This window comes from Acinonyx jubatus, chromosome B3 (assembly GCF_027475565.1).
Source record: "Acinonyx jubatus isolate Ajub_Pintada_27869175 chromosome B3, VMU_Ajub_asm_v1.0, whole genome shotgun sequence".
Classification (NCBI taxonomy): domain Eukaryota; kingdom Metazoa; phylum Chordata; class Mammalia; order Carnivora; family Felidae; genus Acinonyx; species Acinonyx jubatus.
Window position 1 is genome coordinate 29,001,232 of NC_069386.1, and position 25,571 is coordinate 29,026,802.

General features: G+C 34.7%; 1 protein-coding gene across 5 annotated transcripts in view; it reads right to left on the reverse strand.

The window, feature by feature from the left end:
- The window catches only part of SCAPER (S-phase cyclin A associated protein in the ER), a 505,210-nt gene that overhangs the window by 350,914 nt on the left and 128,725 nt on the right, over window positions 1-25,571 (reverse strand). For all 5 annotated transcript variants that reach the window (XM_053223692.1, XM_053223691.1, XM_053223689.1 and 2 more), the window contains 3 exons: window positions 25,415-25,555; window positions 12,721-12,876; window positions 3,659-3,801 (listed from right to left, as the gene is read on the reverse strand). In XM_053223692.1, coding sequence (XP_053079667.1) covers window positions 3,659-3,801; window positions 12,721-12,876; window positions 25,415-25,555 — 440 coding nt within the window. The remainder of the gene's footprint in view (window positions 1-3,658; window positions 3,802-12,720; window positions 12,877-25,414; window positions 25,556-25,571) is intronic.

Consider the following 25,571-nt stretch of genomic DNA (forward strand, 5'->3'; position numbering starts at 1 on the left):
AGGAGGAAGTCAAACTTTCACTCTTCGCAGACAACATGACACTCTATATGGAAAACCCAAAAGATTCCACCAAAACACTGCTAGAACTGATCCATGAATTCAGCAAAATCAAAGCAAAGAAATTGGTTGCATTCCTATACACCAATAATGAATCAACAGAAAGAGAAATCAAGGAAAGGATCCCATTTATAATTGCACCAAACACCATAAGATACCTAGGAATAAACCTAACCAAAGAGGTGAAAAATCTATACACTGAAAAGTATAGAAAGCTAATGAAAGAAACTGAAGAAGACAGAAAAAAATTGAAAAATATTCCCATGCTCATGGATTGGAAGAACAAATATTGTTAAAACAAATATTGTTAACACTACCCAAAGCAATCTACATATTCACTGCAATCCCTATCAAGATAACACCAGCATTCTTTACAGAGCTAGAACAAACAAGCCTAACATTTGTATGGAACCAGAAAAGACTCTGAATACCCAAAGCAATCCTGAAAAAGAACACCAAAGCTGGAGGCATCACAATTCCGGATTTCAAGCTGTATTACAAAGCTGTAATCATCAAGACAGTATGGTACTGGCACAAAAACAGACACTCTGTTCAATGGAACAGAATAGAGAACCCAGAAATGGACCCACAAACATATAGCTAACTAATCTTTGACAAAGCAGAAAAGTATGTAAAATGGAATAAAGACAGTCTCTTCAGCAAGTGGTGCTGGGAAAACTGAACAGCAACATGCAGAAAAATGAACCTTGACAACTTTCTTACACCATACACAAAAATAAACTCAAAATGGATGAAAGACCTAAACATAAGACAGGAAACCATGAAAATCCTAGAGGAAAAAGCAGGCAAAACCCTCTTTGACCTCAGCCACAGCAACTTCTTATTCAACACATCTCCAAAGGCAAAGGAAACAAAAGCAAAATGAACTATTGGGGTCTCATCAAAATAAAAAGCTTCTGCACAGTGAAGGAAACAACCAACAAAACTAAAAGGTAACCAACGGAATGGGAGAAGACATTTACAAATGACATATCAAATAAAGAGTTAGTATCCAAAACCTATAAAGAACTTAACAAGCTCAACACTCAAAAAGCAAATAATCCAGTGAAGAAATGGGCAAAAGACATGAATAGACACTTCTTCACAGAAGACATCCAGATGGTGAACAGACGCATGAAAAAATGCTCAACATCACTCATCATCAAGGAAATATAAATTAAAATCTCACACCAGTCATAATGGCTAAAATAAACAACTCAGACAACAACAGATGTTGGCGAGGATGTGGAGAAAGAGGATCTCTTTTGCACTGCTGGTGGGAATGCAAATTGGTGCAGCCACACTGAAAAAAAACTGTATTGAGGTTCTTCAAAAAATTAAAAATAGAACCACCCTATGACCCAGTAATTGCACTACTAGGTATTTACCCAAGGGATACAGGTATGCTGTTTTGAAGGGACATGTACACCCCAATGTTTATAGCAGTGCTATCGACAATAGCCAAAGTATGGAAAGAGCCCAAATGTCCATTGACAGATGAATGGATTAAGAAAATGTGGTATATATATATACCATCGAATATTACTCAGAAATCAAAAAGAATGAAATCTTGCCATTTGCAACTACGTGGATGTAAGTAGAGGGCATTATGCTAAGCGCCCTTAGCCAGTCAGAGAAAGACAAATATCATATGACTTTACTCATAAGAGGAATTTAAGATACAAAACAGATAAACATAAGGGAAGGGAAGCAAAAGTTATATAAAATCAAAAGGAGGGGAACAAAACATAAGAGACTCTTAAATACAAAGAACAAACTGAGGATTGCTAGAGGCGTTGTCAGTGTGGGGATGGGCTAAATGGGTAAGGGGCATTAGGGAGGACACTTGTTGGGATGATCACTGGGTGTTATACATGGGGGATGAATCACTGGAACCCACTCCTGAAATCATTATAGCACTATATGCTAACTAACTTGGATGTAAATAAACACATGCATACAAACATACATACATAAGATAGAGTCCACAAACCATGAATACATGGAAGCTTCATTTATGTTAGAAAGTTTTGTAGACCAGTAGGAAAAAAACTGCTGTTTCAATAAAGTGTCTTAGAATAGGGTTTCCACATGGAGAAAAAAATGAAATTGGATTCCTACCTCAACCCATACTATTATGAATTCTAGGTAGATAAAGACTTTCCTATTACAAAAAAAAAAAAAAAAAGACTACAACATTTTAAAGAATATTTTAGGACTACAGAGGCAGCTGGGTAGCTCAGTCAGTTAAGCGTCCAACTCCGGCTCAGGTCAAGGCTCACGGTTTGTGGGTTCAAGCCCCACGTCGGGCTCTGTGCTGACAGCTCGGAGCCTGGAGCCTGCTTCTGATTCTGTGTCTCCCTCTCTCTCTCTGCCCCTACCTCACTCACACTCTGTCTGTCTCTCTGTCTCAAAAAAAGAAAAATAAAAAATAAAAATAAATCAAAAAAAGAATATTTTAGAGGACTCCAGAGAGGTAAAGATTCCATGAATAAGATAAAAAAGCACAAATCACAAAGTCTGTTCAGTTATACTACACTGCAATCAAGAATTATATTAATCAGGTAGGGGGTGGTTAAATAGTTGATGGGAATTAAGGAGTGCATTTGTTGTGATGAGCACTGGGAGTTGTATGCAATTGTTTAATCACTATATTCTACACCTGAAACTAATATTACACTGTATGTTAACTAACTGGAATTTAAATAAAAACTTTAAAAAAGAAAGAATTGTATTAAAAGATATCATAAAGATAGTGAAAAGGCAAGCCATAACCTACAAAAATATTTGCAACATATGTATCTGACAAAGAATTGGTATCTAGTAAAGATAACTCCTAAACATCAATAGATCCCAATACAGAAATGAACAAAGAACTTGAATAGGCACTTTACATTAAAAAAAAAAAAAAAAAAAAAAGAGTAACTGGTAAGTATGAGCAAAGCTGCTCAGCCAAGATTATTACTAATCTTGGACAAAAAAGCATATTAAAACCACAAACAGCTATCTTTTCACATCCACTAAATTTGCCCCAATTAAGAGATCAGAGAATATCACATCAGAAATGTGTACAACAACCAAAAGTGACTTAGACTTGGCCATTTAAATGATTTTTCCTGGATCTTTGAATCTTAACCAAGTGATTTTAAAATGCAGCAGTGGCTGAAGATCATTTATCATAGAGTGGCAATATGCTGATTAGACTGTTTCCATCAAAATACTACCACTGTGGCTCTTGTGACTAGCCTTTGATGCTTGATTACTTCCAAGCCTGTTCCTCTAACTTCCTATTACTTATACTCCCGATATTTTCCAAAAAACTCCCTTCCTTAAGCTAGCAAATTCTATTTCTGTCAAATTTTATTTCTTGCAATCAAAAACTACTGATACTTCAAGTTTCCCTTTCAATAGGAAGATTCAAAAGGTTTCTGTTTTGAGTACAATGACATAATTCCTGGAAATCAAAATTCATTACATTTCTGTATTTGTGACTCTTTCTTTAGAAAACCACATGACAGCAAATGACTTTAAGACTTGATCTGAATATCCACTCACTACAAAAAGTTCATCAGCATCAAAATCATGATAGCAAATGAAGTACCTAGCTCTTTCTCGGGCTGCATCCTCACGGGCTTTTTCCTTTTCTTGCCTCTGTTGTTCGATTCGGGCTTCTTGTTCTTTCCTTTTCATTAACAATTCTTCTACACGGGCCTGCCGTTCTGCCTCTAGTGCTCTTTTACGTTCCTATAGTCAGAAATGTTTTAAAATGTTAGAATTATGTGTAAAGTGAAAATGATTAAAGATGGCACAGTTTTGACATAAATTTAGATATTCAAGTAGATCCTTACTACTAGGTAAACTTCACAGAATTAAAAAAAAATCAAGTATCAATGATAATCTGGTTTTCATATGCCATTCACCAGTATTACACATAATAAGTGCTCTCTGAAGCAGATACTATGTTATTCATAGTCTGTGAGAACCTAATATGTACTTTATGGTTAATCACTTCTATAGTCTTGTGTTTACAAATGGTTTCAAAAATACCAGAAAACGATGCAGAAAATGTCATGAAGGAGTTAAATGGAAAAAAAAAGAAAAACTTGTGGCAAGGAAAAAGGTATCATAATACAGCATAGTGGGTAAAAGAGTGGGCACTGGGTCAGATTCCCTGATTTTATTCCGTGATCCTATTATTTACTGGCTTAGGGACTCTGGTCTAGTTGTATTGTAACTGTGCCTTAGTTTTCTGGAAGACAAATAATAACATCACTAACATCTTCAGATATTGTAAAGAACAAATGAGGTAATACATAAAGAATACTTACCAGAGGGCCTAGCATATAGTAAATTCTCAGTAATTATTTATCATCCTCAACATTAAGGCAGAAGATACTTAATCAAAATACTGTGAAGTATTATGTACTATGTACATTTTTGCCTACTAGGAGTACTTTGATAACTTTCACCATATTACTATCTGTACTGACACATTTTTTACTTGTGCACATAGTTTTACTTTTTGTGGTTGCCATTTTAAATACACTTTTTATATGAAGATTTTTTTTTTATAAAATTCAGAAAAATTTTCAGTCATGTTTTTTTTCTTTTTTTTTCAGTCATGTTTTTAAAGATTTTGTTCCATTAAAGTTCCTAATATCTTTGTTTTGTTTTGTTTCCATAAAACCATTTGTTGACATTTTTATCTTATGTCCAATGTCTTTTAGTATCTTTTTCAACATATAAATCTCCATATTTACAAGTACAGAATTATGGGTAAATTCCAAGACTATCTTGAAATTATTATTCTTTGAGAAAAATGTATTATCACATCTTCATTTTCTCTTAATGATATTATTTTTCATTTCTATTATTTATTTTTCTCAAGTTTTTAATCATTTGGTGTTCATCACAGCAAATACTCCTTAATCCCCACCACCTGTATTTCACCTATCCATTGCCCTATGCACCTCCCCTCTGGTAACCATCAGTTGGTTCTCTATAGTTTAAGAGTCTGTTTCTTGGTTTTTTGTTTTTGTTTTTTATTTTCATTTTTTGCTCATTTGTTTCTTAAATTGCACATATGAGTGAAATCATATGGTATTTGTCTTTCTCTGACTGCCTTATTTCACTTAGCATTATACCCTCTAGCTCCATCCAGGTCATTGCAAATGGCAAGATTCCATTCTTTGTTATGGCTGAATAATATTCCATTGTATATATACCACACCTTCTTTATCTACTCATCAGCTGGCGGGTACTTGGGCTGCTTCCGTATCTTGGCTATTGTACATAATGCTGCTATAAACATAGGGGTGCACGTTTGAATTAGTGTTTTGTATTCTTTGCGTAAAAACCCAATAGTGCAATTTGCTGGATTATAGGGTAGTTCTATTTTTAACTTTTTGAGGAACCTCTATACTGTTTTCCAGAATGGCTGCACCAGTTTGCATTCCTACCAATAGTGAAAAGAGGGTTCCTTTTTCTACACACCCTCACCAACACCTGTTGTTCCCTGTGCTGTTGATTTTAGCCATTCTGAGGGGTGTGAGGTGATATCTCATTGTCAGTTTGATTTGTATTTCCCTGATGATGAGTGATGATGAACATCTTTTCATGTCTCTGTTGGCCATCTGGATGTCATTTTTGGAAAAATGTCTTCATGTCTTGCTCATTTATTAACTGAATCATTTGATATTTGGGTGTTGTTAGTTCTTTCTATATATTGCATATTAACCCTTTGTGGATATGTCATTAACAAATACCTTCTCCCATTCCATAAACTGCCAATGCAGGTTTTTTTTTAACTGCAAATAAATGTGAGTTTAAGAGAAAACTCTTTTGCTTGTATTTTCTTCATTGTAAATAATTTTCTGTGCCAGACATTGTTGTTTTTAGTCTTAAAGAGTTTTTGAGATCTTATATATAGCTAGAAAAATTTCCACATATTATGGTTAGTAATGAGAAGAGCTATAATCAATTAGTTCATGATTAGTATGCCTGACAGTAAAGAATATATTTAAAATCTAACTGTATGCCTCCAGTAGTCTGTAATCTACCACATATGCCTTCCGGAAATCAGTACATTCCCTGTAGTTCCCAATCCTTCCTTCCCTGGGCCCCCTCCAAAAAAAAGAAAAAGAAAAAGAAAAAGAAAAAGAAAAAGAAAAAAAGTAGGGACTTTTTAGCTTACTAGTTTAAAAAAGTTTTCTTCTGCGGGGGTAGATAGGGTTTCTTGTAGGTATGAAGTTACCATAGTGAGCTTAGTTAAGTATTAGAAGTGTTCAGATGTCTCCTCAGTGTTCTCTTAAACTGCCTTAGTATTTTTTTTCTGTCATTTACTGGGCACTTACTATGCTAAACACTTTGCTAAGTATTTACCCATATTAGCAATTTTAGTATCACAACAAACTGGGGGTCTTTAAGGTAAAATGACTTGCACAAGGCTGTATAAGTAGTAATTAGGAGAACCTACCATCACTGTGTTCCATTAATCATAAAGACTAGGGGCCAGGGAGAGGCTATGTGAGCTACCTGGGGAATGGGAATGAATTAAAAAAAAAAAAATATGTCAATACAAAGGCAGAAGAAACAACAGGTGTTGGCGAGGACGTCCAGAAAGGGGCACCCTCTTACACTGTTGGTGGGAATGCAAACTGGTACATCCATTCTGGGAAACACTATGGAGGTTCCTCAAAAAGTTAAAAATAGAATTACCCTATAATTCAGCAATTGCATTACTGGGTATTTACACAAAGAAAACAAAAACACTAATTCAAACATACACCACTATCTTTATATGAGCATTATTTACAATACCCAGGATATGGAAGCAGCCCAAGCGCCCATCAACTGATGAGTGGATAAAGATGTGGTATATATATATATACAATGAAATATTATTCTGCCATAAAGAAGAACAAAATCTTGCCATTTGTGACAACATGGACTGAGCTTATAATGTTAAGGGAAGTTAAGTCAGTCAGAGAAAGACAAATATCATATGATTTCACTCATATGGGCAATTTAAGAAACCAAACACACAAAAGAAAGACAAAAAGAGAGAGAGACAAACCAATAACAGACTCTTAAGTATAGAGAACCAACTGATGGTTAACAGAGGAGAGGTGGGTGGAGGGATCGGTAAAATAGGTGGTGGGGATTAAGGAGTGCACTTGTGATGTGCGCTGGGGGATATATGAAATTATTGAATCACTAAATAGTATACCTAAAACTAATCTAACACTGTATGTTAACTTGAAATAAAATAAAACCTTAAAAAACTATTATCATGTGAAAACACAAGTTTCACAATAAAATACAATAAACTTAGATATTAAATATAAAGAATTAAACCAGAACTTTTCATTTCATACTTTGTAAAACCAAAAGTTTCAAAAATATGCTTTCAAAAATTATAAAATGGTCTTATAAATGAAATATATGGATATATATAATTTATGTGTATGTACAATGTAGCCAAGTTGAATGTGTAAATATAATGCCAACTTTTGATATTATTCATATATATAACAGATACTCCAATAATGTACCAATAGATATAACTGGACTTCAAAAAATATTCAATATTTTAATTTCTGTTTTTAATATAAATGGAAAAGATAACTGGTAACTATAGCTAATGAATAAAATTATTAAGTTCAGCTCATATTTTCCTTTCTAAAATTTAAGTTTCCTAAATATAGGAAACTTTGTACCCCACATAAGCATTTTGCACAGTGCAAGAGTTCCATGAATATCTGTTAAATGAAGCATAACTTTAAAAAATAATAGGCATTATAAATCTATATACACACAAATGAAGAGTATCAACCTGCAGCAAATGAGTTAGAAAGATATTTAACCCTTAAGCCTTCTGAAATCTCTGAAACCCCCACAAACTTTGCTTATTCCAATCAGTATTTGTTTATGGAAGCCTAAGAATGGATACTGCTACCCTATACGCTCTTTAGGCCTACAATTTAATGACTAGGGCAAAAGGACAGGCAGAATATCTAAGGAAATTGAACTTAAAACTAACCAATAATTTACATAACTAAAATGGCAAATTGAGAATATATGATGACAGCATATACTTAGTATTTTACTCACAAGAAAGAAGGGTCACAATTGCCTGTAATGGTTTATGGGAATGTTAAAAAGTAAAATAGTGAAAGAAAAGCAGAGGACCTTACTATTATTGTATCTACAGAATGCTTGCCATTAGTGCCTTGCACATCTAGTAATGACTACCCGGTAAAAATTTTTTTTAATTATAAATAAGTTATACATTACCTGTGGACTTTTCTTTTTAATTTTTTTTAATATTTATTTATTTTTGAGAGAGAGACAGAGCATGAGCAGGGGAGGGGCAGAGAGAGAGGGACACACAGAACCCAAAGCAGGCTCCAGGCTTTGAGCTGTCAGCACAGAGCCGAACACGGGACTTGAACTCACAAACCGCGAGATCATGACCTGAGCTGAAGTAAGATGCTTAACTGACTGAGCCACCCAGGCACCCCAAAGGACTTTTCTAATATCAGTATAGGTTGACTAAACTTGATGGGTTTTTAATTTTTCATTGAAAATTAAATCCATAGGAAATTTCCAAATTTTTTAAATGTTTATTTATTTTGAGAGAGAGAGAGAGTGTGTGAGCAGGAGAGAGGCAGAGAGAAAGGAGAGAGAAAATCCCAAGCAGGCTCCATGCTGTCAGCACAGAGCCTGACGCAAGGCTCAATTCCACAACTGTGAGATCATGACCAGAGCTGAAATCCGATGTTCAATTTACTGAACCACCTTGGTACCCCTTTAATAAGAAAAATAATTCTAAGAAGTCAAAACAACTTTAAAGTGCTAGTGTGTACAGGAAATTCCTTACTACTTTCAGGAAAGAACTGCTTTCCTTCTGGCTTTAATAAATGTCCCAATTTGTGAAATAAGAGTCATTATTTTGTTTTTAATGTTTATTTATTTTTGAGAGAGAGACACACAGAGTGCAAGCAGGGAAGGGGCAGAGAGAGAGGGAGACACAGAACCCAAAGCAGGCTGCAGGCTCTAAGCTGTCAGCAGAGCCTGACGCAGGGCTCAAACCCACAAACTGTGAGATCACAACCTGAGCTGAAGTAGCATGCTTAACCTACTGAGCCATCCAGGCGCCCCAAGAGTCATCATTTTTAAATGGAAGATAACTATATATTTCAAATCTTCAGATCTATAAAGTGAATGCAAAAAAATGAAGCTAAGATGTCTATTCAACATATGCAATATTACTCATATATTTCCCTTCCTACCAACAGAGTTAATCTGTAGCTCATACATAGCTCTACAACACTTTTCACATTGTGTTGTACTGTTTGCCATAAGGCAAGGATTGTGTCTTGATTATATCTGAATTATTAATGCCTAATGGTTCTTCAAAAATAACACATAATTTACAAAACATTATGATTTTTATAAAACGGTCCCAAGCAGAGAAATAGCACTCATACTGAAAAGACATCTCTTATTAAAACTTCAAATTTCCTGTTTTATTTACTCATTTAATTAGTTTATAGAGAAGCAACTTATAAATAATAAAAATAAAAACTTTTGTTGCTCCTTAGAGAAGAAAATCTTAAGTTTTTCAAACAATCATTGCGTATTTTTTTAACATAAATTAGCTTAGAACTCAGATTAAAATAAGACACTGAACTGAAATCAAATAGAGATCAGGGATGAATATAGGAATGCCTGCCAATACCCACAAATAGTAGAGAATAATCAATGAACTTTTAAAAATGTATTGATATTTTAACTTCCTAAAACCACCAGTAACATAAAGAAGCAGGAGAGGCACCTGGGTGACTCAGCTCAGGTCATGATCTTGCAGTCTGTGAGTTCAAGCCCCATGTCGGGCTCTGTGCTGACAGCTCAGAGCCTGGAGCCTGCTTGGGATTTTGTGTCTTCCTCTCTCTCTGCCCCTCCCCGACTCACAATCTGTCTCTCTCTCTCTCTCTCACAAATAAACATTGAAAAAAATTTTTTAAAAAAGAAGCATGAAGTATTAATAACATCTCTAATCTTTAACATAACAAAGCTCTGCATGACCTGTTCCCTAACTCTAGAGAGTGTACTCTCCTATGTCTCCTGCATGGAATGCCTACTTCTCATTGTTTGCTTCTATCTTATTGTTTTCAAATCTCAGCTGAGGGACCATCTTCTCTAGGAAGCTTTACCTCACTTTTTCATCTCTTTGCCACTCTCAGTTTGAGTATGGTGTTTTCCTCTGTGCTTCCAAGAATGCTGTTGCTGTTATACTGATCCTAAAGGATTCAGATTTGTTTATATACGTCTCCCCATTGACAACAACAATGTATCCTTTTCATGTCCTTGAATCTAGCACAACATATGGCTTATAGTAGTAATTCAATAAATGATCACTGAATGAACAAATAAACATTGGTCATAATAAAGTATGTCCTTACTTATAATTGCACACTGCAAAATTTGTTCTCTACATCAAAAGTGTCAAGTCCTTATTTCTAGCCTGTACAAAGAGGTTTTTTCCTCCTCTTCCCATGGAGAAGTGCCTTGTCTTTGAAGATGTTCTCAATGGTGAGAAGACGGCCCTTGCAGCCAGCATGTAGGTGGTCATGGTTCCAGATGGAAACCTGTAGCAACACTTGACCTCAAAAGCCATCTTGGTGCTGGATTCCCTTCAGGACTTCCAGCCAAAGCTGTTCAGTTTGCAGACCTATGAATAAGCTGCCCACCATGCACTCTGGGCACCACGGCCACTGCACCCATTCAGGTGACCCATGCCACCCAGGAAATCACCATGTGAGCAGTCCTTCCAGCCCATGAGGTTGGCCTTCTCATCCCCAGAGTAGGGATGAGAGCACTACTCTGGCTAGTGCTGACAAATCATAATGACACAGTTGAGAAACAGCAGAGATAGTCCAAAAGAGAGATCAAAGTACTCATGTACATAATCATATAGAATATGTAAGTGATCATACAATGTCGTTATATTTAAATAATCATGTAATAGTCATATATGACAAATATACATACATACATGGTTGCATGTGGGTGCTTGTGTACGTATATATGTGTATGTATTTATACATGCACACAAATATATGTAAAATACTTCCTTTTCTAAGACAAAATAAAATTACATTTGTGTTCATTTCTTTTCCTTTTTAGTTTTTCTAAACCCTGGCTGAAAAATGTAAAATATGTGTACATATATGTATATGCTTACCCATATGTATGTATGTTATATTTATGTATTTCTTATACCACTTTAGTCTTTTTAAGTGTTGGTTTTAATGTGCCATATCAACTGATAAAAGTGAGATGGTAATTGTATTTGGTTTGCAATTGAGTGGAAAAGCCATGTCATCAATAAGTCCTAAGAAATCATCCTCCTTATTAGTAAAATTGAGTATTTCTGTGCCCTCAAAATCTCTCTGTGGACCTCTACTCAAAGGCCAACTCTGCACCATACCATTAGAAGTTTCTTTTCAGTGTGAACATAACTGTAATTTATATCTTACATGTAGGTGCATGTCCACATGTGAGGATACTTTCTACCTCAAAATCATCCCCCTCCTCTAAAAACATTTATTTTTCTAATACAGTCTTTGATGCAAATATAATGTGAATTCAGAAAGCATACTTAATATGACCCAGAGCCTTAGCACATTTTTAGAATAATTTACCGGACATTTACACTTTGGCAACAAACCCCTCTTTAACAATGGGAAAACTGAGAAAGGCATTGATTTGCGAAAAACACAATCACAGGGTGCACCCTGCCTGCTGGTCTCATTGAGCTAATATATTCAACTGTGAGTTGTAAGAAAATGATGGTAATGTATACAATTTTGGGGAGGGTTGGTCATCTGTTGACTGTTGCCTCTGACTGTTGAACAGTTTTATATCTGTTCAGCAAATTCATTTCAACATTACTGATCACCCACATATGGGTCTATTCTTTGAATTCTCCCTCACGCTGGTTGTAACATCTTACTGGATCCCTCACCAATTAATTGAGTTGAATAAAATCTTTGACACCAGTTTAAAGAAACAAACAAACAAACAAAAATGTCAAGTCCTAAAAGAGTCTTGTGGGCAAGACTTTCTACTAAGTAAGATCTAAAATAGTTTATAAACATTAGTACAGTTCTTCCTATCCTGAAAACGGTACCTAAATTAGGGTTCACTACAGAGGTCAAGAGCCAAGCAATTAAAGTATCTGATGATATTGCCCAATAAATGACAGATGTTCCTTGTCATAAGCATAAAGATTGCCCAGTTCTGTAAGGCTACCTATACTCAATCAAACACATTCCTTTTTTAAATGGAAGAAGCTTGTTCTTACAAAGCCCAATTAGAAAAGAATAGATAATAATCTGTCCAATTTAGTCCTTCATCTGGTTGAGATTAGAGATTCAGACTCTATGACTGCTATGTACTGACGAAAGCACTGATTACCTTATCTAAAGGGGTACACATTGTCTTTTGGCAATCAGACCTCATATTTCCACAGTGCTATACTAAATGACGCACCCTTGGGTCAGAGATTAGGTGTCACTCCATTTTGGATCATCAGCACCTAGCTCAGAGCCTAGAATACGGCAGGTGCTCAATAACTGCTTGCCAAATAAATTCTACCTGAACAGCTTCATCACGTGCTTGTTTTTCTTCCTGTCTTCGCTGACGTTCTTCCTGTAATTCATTAAGCCTCTGCTCGTATTCCTTCAATTTTGATAAGACATCATGGCGCTTATTCTGGGCTTCAAGGGTATTTATGAAGGCAATTTCGTTTACCTTCAATAAAAACAAAGAAAAGGAGTTTCAAATCAAGTTAATTCTAAGACACACCACAAAAATAAGAAACCCCACAGCAGTCATTATATAAAAATATAAACCACTAATAAGGAAGAAAACACAAATTAAATATGGGTCTTTTCCTTTAATATTTACCTCAAAATGGATAATAATCCAGTGTATATAACAAATCCATTGGCCTTAGTAAGGAGTAATTTAGAATAAAGATCTGCCAATGAAATAGCTTTAGGTCAAGAAACAAATTAAGATTCTTACAAAAACATGTTGTGAAGTTCTACTTATTTCATTATGATTGCAATTATATAAATTACATTAAGACTTAAGTAGGTATGTACATGTTTTTCTAATGAGTTTGAGAAGACAAAACTTAAAGTGAGCATCACATCATTTTCCTTCAACATATACCAAATGCGTGACAATTAGGAACAAGGTAGTGGAAAATACACTATACCTCGACTTCACATATATTGATACTTACCAGCCAAGTTTTGCTAAAAGTGAAGTTTTATGAGTAAAGTTTAGCTAAAGATAAAGCAGGGAAATGTCAGTTGGGATCAAATTTCTCATTCTTGAAAGCCAGAGGGAAGGCATGCTGCAGTGAAAATGATGGACTAAAACAGGGAAGTAAACACCGGGACTGACTCTGACAGAAGAACAGACTCCAGGAATCCATGCTGAATGGAATAAAACCTATCACTAGATAAGTTATACATCTCAGACAAAAATTTGAATACAGTTCTAACCAAGGTTTCCCACTTATCTTGCCACGTGGCCACTTTTTTAAGTAGGATAATAACATAACCATCCCTCAAACTGTACTAAAAGTATAAGGCAAACAGCAGTACTGAAGGAAAATGAATCATACTGTATCAGGGCTCACACATTAAGCATAATCAAGATGAAAGAAAAAGAAATGGGACTTAGTGTTCTAGACAAAAATAAGTAAAATAAAATTAGAAAAGTGAGCAAAAGTTAAATAATTTCAATCTGTGATGTTGGTCAAAGGGTACAAAGTCTCAATGATGGAAGATGAGTAAGTTTTAGAGACGTGCAGCATGATCATGACACTTAACAATACTGTATTCTTGAAATGTGCTAAGAAGAGAGATCTTAAATCTTTTCAGCACATATACAAACATACAAATGATAACTAAGGAGAGGTGATAGATATGTTAATTAGCTGGGTTGTGATCATTCCACAATGTGTATGTATATTAAAACATCGAGTTGTAAACCTTAATATATATAATTTTGATGTGTCAATGATATTTCAATAAAGCTATAAATAAATAATAGATAAGAAGTTAACTAGAAACTAAAAAAACCCAATCTGAAAGAAAACAAAACCCACGAAACACCAGAAAATACCCTAGGCAAACTTTGTAATATAGAAGTTAACAAAAACCTGAATTTAAAGGTAGAAAAAAATGACAAAACAACATAACAATAAAAGATTAGAAAGCTAAGGAAACAAACTGAGGACAAAAGTAACACCATCATAGAATTAACTGAATTAGAACAAGCATGGAACAAATAAAGATGGCAAAAAAATAAATCGCTAAGTCTTTTGATAAGTTAATGCAGAATTTAAAAATGAAAATTTATGTATCAGTAACAAGTTTTTAATATAAAGAACAAATGAAGATGGCCTAATATAAGCATGAATAACATCTATAATTAAAAAAGACAAAAGAAAATGTTGCAACATATAATACAAAAAATTTTCCATGAAAAAAAAAGCAAATTGAGAACTTAAAGAAGCCATGTTGTCATGAAAAAATTTTCAGAAAATCAGTACCAAGAATATCCATATTAAATTACAAAACACTAAGGAAAAAGAATAACTCTTCTAAGCTTCTAAGCAGTAAATGCAAATCACCTATAAGAAGAGGGAAAAAAAAAATCAGTTGGGCCTCAGGCTTCTCCCCAGAAGTAGTTAATGCTAAAGAAAATAAAACCTACAAAATTTTGAAGGAAAACCATTTTGAACTATGTATCTGATCTCTAGCCAAAATGTATTCAGATAGAAATGCCACACAGCCCAGGGCAACTGGGTGGTTCAGTCAGTTAAAAGTCCGGCTCCATTTTGGCTCAGGTCATGATATCATGGTTCCTGCGATCGGGCTCCGTGTTGGGTTCTGTGCTAACAGCAGGAAGCTTGCTTGGAATTCTCTCTCCCTCTCCCTCTCTGCCCCTCCCCCACTCACACATGTGTGCCTTCTCTCAAAAATATATAAACTTTAAAACTATTAAATTTTTTTAACGTTTATTTATTTTTGAGAGAGAGGGAGACAGAGAGAGAGAGACAGAATGCAAGCAGGGGTGGGCAGAGAGGGGGAGATAGAATCTGAAAGACTCCAGGCTAGGAGCTGTCAGCACAAAGCCCAACACAGGGCTCGAACCCACGAACCATGAGATCATGACCTGGGCCGAAGTCAGACACCCAACCAACTGAGCCACCCAGGCGCCCCAAGACTAGCTTATCTTTTAAAACAACAACAGTAACAACAGTGAATCAAACTATATGATCAAAACTTTTCCACGTCTAAATGAGTGGGAAACTAGGGATATCATTATCTGAAATATGTATTTCAGGAAGTAGATGGTTTGGAAGATAGAGGTGGTGAGCTGATGAGTTCCACTGAAAGCCATTACCAAGCAATAGATAACTGAATCCAAAGATCAACTGTGCCCCTACAAAACAAGTCTCAGAAAGACTGAAGTCATGCCATGCATCTTTTCTGATCAAACTCTATGAAATTAGAACTCAACCACAAGAAAAAATCTAGAAAAAACACAAATACTACAGAAGTTAAATAACATACTACAAAACAATGAATGGGTCAACCAAGAAATCAAAAAACCTGGAGATAAATGAAAACAGGACAATCCAAAATCTTGGGATATAGAAAGAGCTATTTTAGGAGGGAAGTTTAAAGAAATACAGGCCTATCTCAATAAGTAAGAAAAACCTCAAATACCCTAACCTTCTGCCTAAAGGAGCCAGAAAAAGAACAACAAACAAAATTCAAAGCCAGTAGAAGGAATGAAATAATAAAGATTGCAGCAGAAATAAATTCAATAAAAACCAAAAAAAAAAAAAAATCAGAACAAAACAAAACACAGAACAGAGTAATGAAACCAGGAGCTCATTGTTTGAAAACATTATCAAAATTGGTAAACCTTTAGCCAGACTCATCAGAAAAAAGAAAATAAAAAAGGACCACACTGGACAATCTCGAAGAAATGGATAAATTCCTAGAAACCTATAACCTGCCAAAACTCAATCAGGAAGTAATAGAAAATTTGAACTGACAGATTACAGGCAATGAAATTTAAACATTTAAGTAAGGATTAAAACCTGTACTTCTCAAACTATTATAAAAAAACAGAAGAGTTAAAAAAGCCTCCAAATTCATTCCATGAGGCCAGAATTACCCTGTTACCAAAACCAATACCAGACAATACAAAAAAAGAGAACAGGGGAGTATCTCTGATGAACACACATGCAAAAATCTTCAACAAAATATTAGTGAATCCAACAATACATTAAAAATAACATTCACCACGATCAAGTGGGATTTATTCCTGTGATGGAAGAATGGTTCAATATTCACAAATCAGGGGCACCTGGGTGGCTCAGTTAGTTAAGCAATGGACTTTAGCCCAGGTCATGATCTTGAGGTCCGTAGGTTCGAGCCCCACGTCAGGCTCTGTGCTGACAGCTCACAGTCTGGAGCCTGCTCAGGATTCTCTGTCTCCCTCTCTCTCTGCCCCTCCTCCTGCTCACACTCTGTCTCTCAAAAATAAATAATAAACATTAAAAAAAAATGGCTCAATATTCACAAATCAATTAACGTGATACATCACATCAACAAAAGAAAGAATAAAAACTGTATGATCATTTCAAAAGATGAAGAAAAAGCATTTGATAAAGTACAATATCCACTTGTAATAAAAACTCTCAACACAGTAGTTTTACAGGGAATATACCTCAACATAATAAAGGCCATCTATGAAAAACCTACAGCTAACATCATACTCAATGGTGAAAAGCTAAGGTCAGGAACAAGACGGGATGTCTACTCTCACCACTTTTATTCAACATAGACCTGGAAGTCTTAGCCACAGGAATCAGGCAACAAAAAGAAACAAAAGGCATCCAAATTGGTAAGGAAAAATTGTAACATTCACTACTTGCAGATAACATGATACTACATATAGAAAACCCTAAAGACTCCACAAAAAGAACTACTAGAACTGATAAATGAATTCAGTAAGGTCACAGGATACAAAATCAATACACAGAAATCCATTGAATTTCTATACACGAAGAATTTCTATGAAGTAGCAGAAAAATAAATTAAGAAAATAATCTCATTTATAAGTGTACCACAAATAATAAAATACCTGGTAATAAACTTAGCCAAAAAGGTGAAAGACCTTCTGAAAACTATAAAATAGTGATAAATTGAAGATGACACAAACGGAAAGATAGTCCATGCTCATGGATTGGGAGAAGAAATATTGTTCAAATGCCCTTATTACCCAAAGCAATCTACAGATTTTATGCAATCACTATCAAACTACCAACAGCATTTTTAATAGAACTAGAACAAATAACCCTAAAATGTGTATGTAACCACATCAGGTCTCAGATAAACAAAGCAATCTTGAAAAAAAAGAATGAAACTGGAGATACCACAATGCCAGATTTCTAGGTATAATATAAAGCTGTAGAAATCAAAACACTATGGTACAAATACACACACACACACACACAAAAACCACACAGATCAGTAGAACAGAAGAGAGAGCCCAGAAATAAACCCATGATTATACAATGGAACCAAGAATATACATTGGAAAAAAGAGTCTCTTCAACAAATGGTGCTGGAAACTGAACAGCTACATGCTAGCAAATGAAACTGGACCACTTTCTTACAAACTCAAGATTAAAGACCTAAATGTAAGACCTGAAACCATAAAAATTCTAGAGGAGAGTATAGGGAATAACTTCTCTGATATCAGTTGTGGTAACATTTTTCTAAATATACCTCCTAAGGGAAGGGAAATAAAAACAAAAATAAACTACTGGAACTATATCAAATTTAAAAGCTTCTCAAAGAAATCTATACATTTAATCCAAACCCTATCAAAATACCACCAGCATTTTTCACAGAGCTTGAACAAACAATCCTAAAATTTGCATGGAACCACAAACACCCCAAATACCCAAAGCAATCTTGAAAAAGAAATGCAAAGCTGGAAGCATCACAATTTTGGATTTCAAGTTATATTACAAAGCTAAAGTGATGAAGACAGTATGGTACTGGCACAAAAATAGACACATAGATCAATAGAACAGAATAGAAAACCCAGAAATGAACTTACTATATGGGTAATTAATCTTCAATAAAGCAGGAAAGAAAATCCAATGGAAAAAAGACAGTCTCTTCAACAAATGGTACTGGGAAAACTGGACAGCAACATGCAAAAGAATGAAACTGGACCACCTCCTTACACCATACACAAACATAAATTCAAAATGGATGAAAAACCTGAATGTGAGAGCTGAAAAACCATAAAAATCTTAGTAGAGAACACAGGCAATAACCTCTTTGACATCAGCCACAGCAACGTCCTACTAGATACATTTCCCAAGGCAAGGAAAACAAAAGCAAAAATAAACTCTGGGATCTCATCAAAATAAAAAGCTTCTGTACAGTGAAGAAAACAATCAATAAAGCTAAAACACAACCTATGGAATGGGAGAAGATATTTGGAAATGACATCTCTGATAAAGGGTTACTATCCAAAACATATTAAAAACTTATAAAATTCAACATCCAAAAAATGAATACCTCAATTAAAAAGTGGGCAGAGGACATGAATAGGCATTTTTTCCAAAGAAGACATCCAGATGGCCAACAGACACATGAATAGATGCTCAACATCACTGATCATCAGGGAAATACAAATCAAAACTACAATGAGAAGCACCTCACACCTGTCAGAATGGCTAACATCAACAACACAAGAAATAATAGATATTCACAAGATTGTGGAGAAAGCAGAACCCTCTTGCACTGTTGGTGGGAATATAAACTGGTGCAGCCACTTTGGAAGACAGTATGGAGATTCCTCAAAAAGTTAAAAATAGAACTACCCTACAACCCAGAAATTATGCTACTAGGTATTTACCCAAAGAATACAAAAATACTAACTCAAAGGGATATGTGCACCACAATGCTTATAGCAGCATTATGTACAATAGCCAAATACAGTAACAGCCCAGTGTCCACAGACTGAATGGAAAATGAAGATGTGATGTATATAGGGAAAATGGAATATTACTCAACCATAAATAAGAATAAAATCTTGCCATCTGCAATGACATGGATGGAACTAGAGAGTATTATGTTAGGTGAAAATAAGTCAGAGAAAGACAAATACCAAATTACTTCACTCATATGTGGAATTTAAGAAACAAAACAAATGAGAAAAGGGGAAAAAAACAGATAAAGTGAGAGAGACAAAGAAACAGATTCTAAATTATAGAGAACAGACAGTTACTAAAGGGGAGGATGGGTAGAGGGATGGGTGAAACAGGTGATGGGGAATATAGAGTGCACTGGTTGTGATGAGCACCAGGTATTGTATGCAAGTGTTGAATCACTATGTTGTACACTTGAAACTAATATGACACAGTATGTTAATTGGAATTTAAATAAAAACTTAAATAAGAAAAACCAAAAGCTTCTGCAAAGCAAACAACAAAACTAAAAGACAACCTACTGAATGGTAGAAGATATTTACAAATGACATATCCGACAAAGGGTTAATATCCAATATACACAGGAATTCATACAACATCCCCAAAAACAAATAATCTAATTAAAAACTGGGCAGAAGACATGAACAGACATTCCTCCAAAGAAGACATACAACATGGCCAACAGACATATGAAAAGTTGTTCAACAGCACTAATATTCAGGGATACACAAATGAAAACCACAATGAGATATCACCTCACACCTGTCACAAAGGTTAAAATCAAAAACACAAGAAGCAACAAGTATTGGAGAGGATGTGGAGAAAAAGGAACCCTCCATTCACTGTTTGTGGGAGTGTAAACTGGTATAGCCACTGTGGAAAACAGCATGGAGGTTCCTCAAAAAATTAAAAATTACCATATGATCCAGTAATCCTAGTACTGGGTATTTACCCAAAGAATCTGAAAACACTGATTCAAAAAGATATATGTACTCTTATGTTCATTGCAGCATTTTTTACAGTATCTAAATTATGGAAGCAACCCAAGTGTCCACTGATAGATGAATAGGTAAAGGAAATGTAGTATTTATATACAATGGAATATTACTCAGCCATAAAAAGGATTGAAACCTTGCCATTTGCAACAGCATGGATGGATCCAGAGGGTATTATGCTAAGTGAAAGTAGTCAGAAAAAGATAAATACTATATGATTTCACTTATATGTGGAATTTAAGAAACAAAGCAAATGAAAAAAAGAGAGAAACAAAAAACAGACACTTAGAGAACAATCAGGTGGCTGCCAGAGGGCAGCTGGGTAGGGGAATAGGTGAAGCATGTGAAGGGGATTAAAAGTACACTTATCATGATGAGCAGTGAGTAATGTATAGAATTGTTAAACCACTATATTGTACACCTGAAATTATTGTACACCTGTATGTTATTTAAATGGGAATTAAAATTCAAAAGAAATATTCCCAAACATCAAAAGAAATCAAAAGTAAAGATTAGGGGTTGGGGCTAAAGATGCAAATCTAGAAGTCACTAGAGAGATGATAGTTGAAGCAAGATAATGATTGTCATACTCGAGGAAAAGAACAAGTGAAATGGGATGAAGTCAGTAAAACTTAGGCATCAAATGAAAAAGGAAAGACAGTAAAGGATTAGTTAGAAAACATAAAGAAAATCAAGGTAGTGCAGAATATTCTAGAAAATGTTATTTCACAGGATTCATAATGGAAAGATTCAGAAAAGTCTTTTAAACTTAGTGATAACATTCTATACTACAGTGATACTATTCTATGTATGTATTCTATGTATAGCATAGAGGGAAAATGGCATTATAAAAAATTCAAGAAGATATGGGTGATGAGGTGGTGAAAATCAGCTCAGCCCACTCTTTCCAAGGAATCTGCAGATTCACAAAAGGCCAGAATAGATAATCTGCAGAACTGGAGTATACAAGTAGGTAGTCTAGAGGAAAAAAAGCAAAGGAGCAGGCACAAGAAGTAATGAAGCAAATTCAAAGAGCAGGCAAGAGGACACAGCACATGGAAGAGGGCTACTGCCAGAAATCAGGAAAAGGAGATCTATTCCTCATAAAAAAAATTATAGTCTACTGTAATAATGAGTAGATGTTGCAAGTGAAAAAATCGGGTCCTGATTAATGTAGGTTATAATAATAGTCACTATCAACTAAACAGTGGATGTTTTGTTTTCAACCATGTATATACCCCAAAAATAAGGAATTTGAAATGACTATTAACTTACTTCACAAACTCACAGAAGGTGTATATGAGATAAAAATTATATCTTGATTATATAACAGGACTAAAATGAATATATTTGGTACATGTCTCAAGGAAATTACATTTCTAGTAGACCTTAAGAATATTTTTAAGGCCAGAAAAAGCAACCACCTTAAACAACTAAAAAATTAGGGAAATACATAAAACATATCAAATTCAATTAATGTAATACAGAAAATATCAAGAGAACAAAACCTATATTATTTTGCAATAGATGCAGAAAAGCATTTGACAAAATCCAACATCCTTTTATGATACAAACATGCAACAAAATAGGAATAAAAAGGAACTTCCTCAATCTGATGAAAGGCATCTATGAAAACCCCACACCTAACATCATACTTTATGATAAAAGACTAAATACTTCCTCCAAAGACTGGGAATAAGATAAGGATGTCATGTCCACATTTACCACTTCAACACTGTATTTCAGGTTCTACCTAGAATAAAAAGCAAGAAAAACAAATCAAAGACATCCAGGTTGGAAAAGAAGTAAAAGTGTATCTATTTGCAGGTAACATGATCTTGGAGACAGAAAATCCTAAAGAATCCACTAAAAAGCTATTAGAACTAAAGAGCCAGTTCAAACAAAGCTGGAAGAAACATGATCAACATATAAAATTCAACTCTATTTCTGAACACAAGCAGTAAACAATCTGAAAATGAAGTTAAGAAAACAATTTCATTCTGTTTGATCCCTGAGAAATATTCCATTTTGTGTGTGTGTGTGTGTGTGTGTGTGTGTGTGCGCGTGCGTGTGTATCCACCCACATCTTCCTTATCCATTCATCAGTCAATGGACATTTGGGCTCTTTCCATAATTTGGCTATTGTTGATAGTACTGCTACAAACACTGGTGTGCATGTGCCCCTTCGAATCAGCATCTTGGTATCCTTCGGACAAATACGTAGTAGTGCAATTGCTGGGTCATAGGGTACAATGTGGATGGAACTACAGCGTATTATGGTAAGCAAAATAAGTCAAAGAAAGACAAATATTACATGATTTCACTCAGGTGGAATTTAAGAAATACAACAGATGAACATGGGGGAGAAAGAAAAATAACATAAAAACAGAGAGGAAGGCAAACCATAAAAGACTCTTAAATGCAGAGAACAACTGAGGGTTGCTGGAGGGGTGGTGGGGCAGGGATGGGCTAAATGGGTGATGGGCATTAAGGAGGGCACTTGTTGGGAGGAGCACTGGGTGTTACATGTAAGTGATGAATCACTAAATTCTACTCCTGAAACCAATACTACACTACATATTAACTTGGAAATAAATAAATAAACAAACAAACAAATAAAATGAGACAAGATTAAAAAAAAGAAAAGAAAACAATTCCAATCTGCAATCATGTCTATAAGAGTACATACTCAGGAATAAATTTAAATGAGTTGAAAGACTTTTTGCATACTAAAAACTTCAAAACACTAAAGAGACATGTATCAATGTAACAGGATATTATAACAGTAATCAAGATAAAATGGCATTGGCATAAAAAAAGGCATCGAGACAAATGAAACAAAATAGAAACAAACCCATATAGTATATAGCAAATAGCTTTCAACAAGGGTCCTAAGGCAATTCAATGTAAAAAGGACAATCTTTTCAACTGGTACTTGAATATTAGATATCCCTATGAAAATATGAACCTCAACCCTACCTTGCACCAGATACAAAATTTAATTCAAAAGAGGACACAGATGTCATTGTAAAATTTAAAACTCCTACAAAAAAATTAAGAGAAAATCTTAGTGACCTTAAATTCAGGTAAAGATTTTTTAAATAGGACACAAAAGACACATGGTACAGGAAAAAAAAAAGTTAATATATTGGACTTGATCAATTTTTAAAACTTCAAAAGATACTTTTAAGAAAAAGAAAAGGCAATCCAAGGTCTGTGAGGAAGTATTTGCAAAACATAGATCTTACTATCTAAAATACATAAAGTCCTCTAAGAAATCTTTTCATTTATGACAATGTGGATAAAACTGGAGGGCAATATGCTAAGTTAAATGAACAAGACAAGGAAAGACAAATGCTGCACGGTATCACTTAAATATGGAATCTAAAAAAAAAAGTTGAACTCATAAAAATAGAGAGTAGAAATGTGGCTGCCAGGGGCTAAGGGTAGAGAAAGAAATAGGGAGAGGTTAGTAAAAAGGTATAAGCTTTCAGTTATAAGAAGAATAAGTCCTGAAGATCTAATGCATAACACAGTAACTACAGTTGATAACACTAATTGAAATATGCTAAGAGAATAGAACTTAAATGTTCTCTCGCTCACAGACACGCATAAAAGATAAACATGTGAGGTGATGGATGCATTATTTAACTTGATGAGGAGAATCCTTTCACAATGTATACGGATATCAAATCATCATGTTGTATACTTTATATACCTTACCATTTGTCAATTATACCTCAGTAAAGCTGAAAAAACTCAACAATAAAACAATCCAACTTTAATAAATGTACAAGATATCTGAACAAACATTTCACCAAACAAGAGCTAAAGATATGAAATAAGCACATGAAAAGATGTTCAAAAATGAAAATTAAAACCAAATGAGATACTGTACACACGTAGTAAACTTACGTGGCTAAAATTACAGTGTGTAATCATGTCAAATGTTGGTGAGAATGTGGTTAATTAGAACCCTCATCCACCGCTGGTAAGAATGTCTACTACTACAAAAATCCCCTGCTTTCCAAAAGTTCTCATTACACCACTTCACTTTTACAAGAGACCTACATTATACTTGTTTTCCCTAACCAAAAGAAAAGAAATCCAAAGAGAATTTCTGCTTAATGAAAAAAGGCAAAAAGCAAAAACTATATTCAGTGTTTTACAGGGAGCCATTACAGAGCTAGCACACCCCAAGTAGTGAGAGAGAGTGGACTGCCACACTTATTCTCCAGGAGCTACACTCACCATCTCAGTTTTAGGCCACCATAGTTTTGAACTGTGTGAACATCTGTGCTTTATCTCAATTTATTTTGTGCATCCATTAGCAAGTTGTGTTCTAACATATCAGAAAAGACTAAAAGAGGTTATTTTGGGGTCTGGGAATGCTCAAATTTTTTTCCACATAAATTAATGGTAATTGCATCTTTATGGCATTTCAGGTTACAAAAGGTTTCATAGGAACACTCTACTTTCAGATAGTAGGGGAAACTTATATAATAACCATTTTGGAAAACTGTTTCTTCAAAAGTTCAACATGAACCTATCATGATCCTCTGCTAATTCATTCTTAGGTATTCACCCAAGAAAATGAAAGCACACATCTGCACAAAGATTTACACATGATGATTCACAGCACCTAGATCTATAATGGCCAAAAATTAGAAAGTAAGCAAATAACCCATCAACAGGTGACTGGATTAACAAATTATGGTATTTCTATACAATGATACACTTCTCAGCAATGAAAAGGAACTGATATACACAACAGTATGGATTACATTCAAAATAACTATGTTGAGTGAAAGATGCCAGAGGAAATAAAATTCTAGAAACTGCTAACATCTATAATGACAAAAAACAGATCAGCAATTGCACAGTAACAGAGTTGGAGGAAGGAATGAATACAAAGAAGAATGAACAAACTTCTGAGGGTGATGGAACTGTTTATTATCTTCACTGTGCTGATGGTTTCAGGAATATATACATGTCAAAACTCATCAAATTGAAGCTTTACATATGTGCTATTTATTGTCTGTCAATTGCACCTCAAAAAAAGCTGTAAAAACATAATATACATCTCACAGGATTACTATAAGTATATGATATTGCACCTAATAAGTTTTAGTGAGCCTGTTATTCTGGCACAGAATAAACACTTCATAAATATTACTTCTCATATTAACAACTGAAAAAAAGTACTTGGGTAACTAATTCAATGTTCAAAGCACCTAAGATCTACCTTAGCTTCTTCCTCTTGTGCTTTTTTAACAATTGCTTGTAACTGCACCTCTCGTTTAAATTCAGCATGAAGTAGTTTCTCTTCCATCATCCTGCGTCGTTGATCTAATAATTCTTCCTTCCACTTCCGGACATCTTTCTCCTATACAGAGTTATCA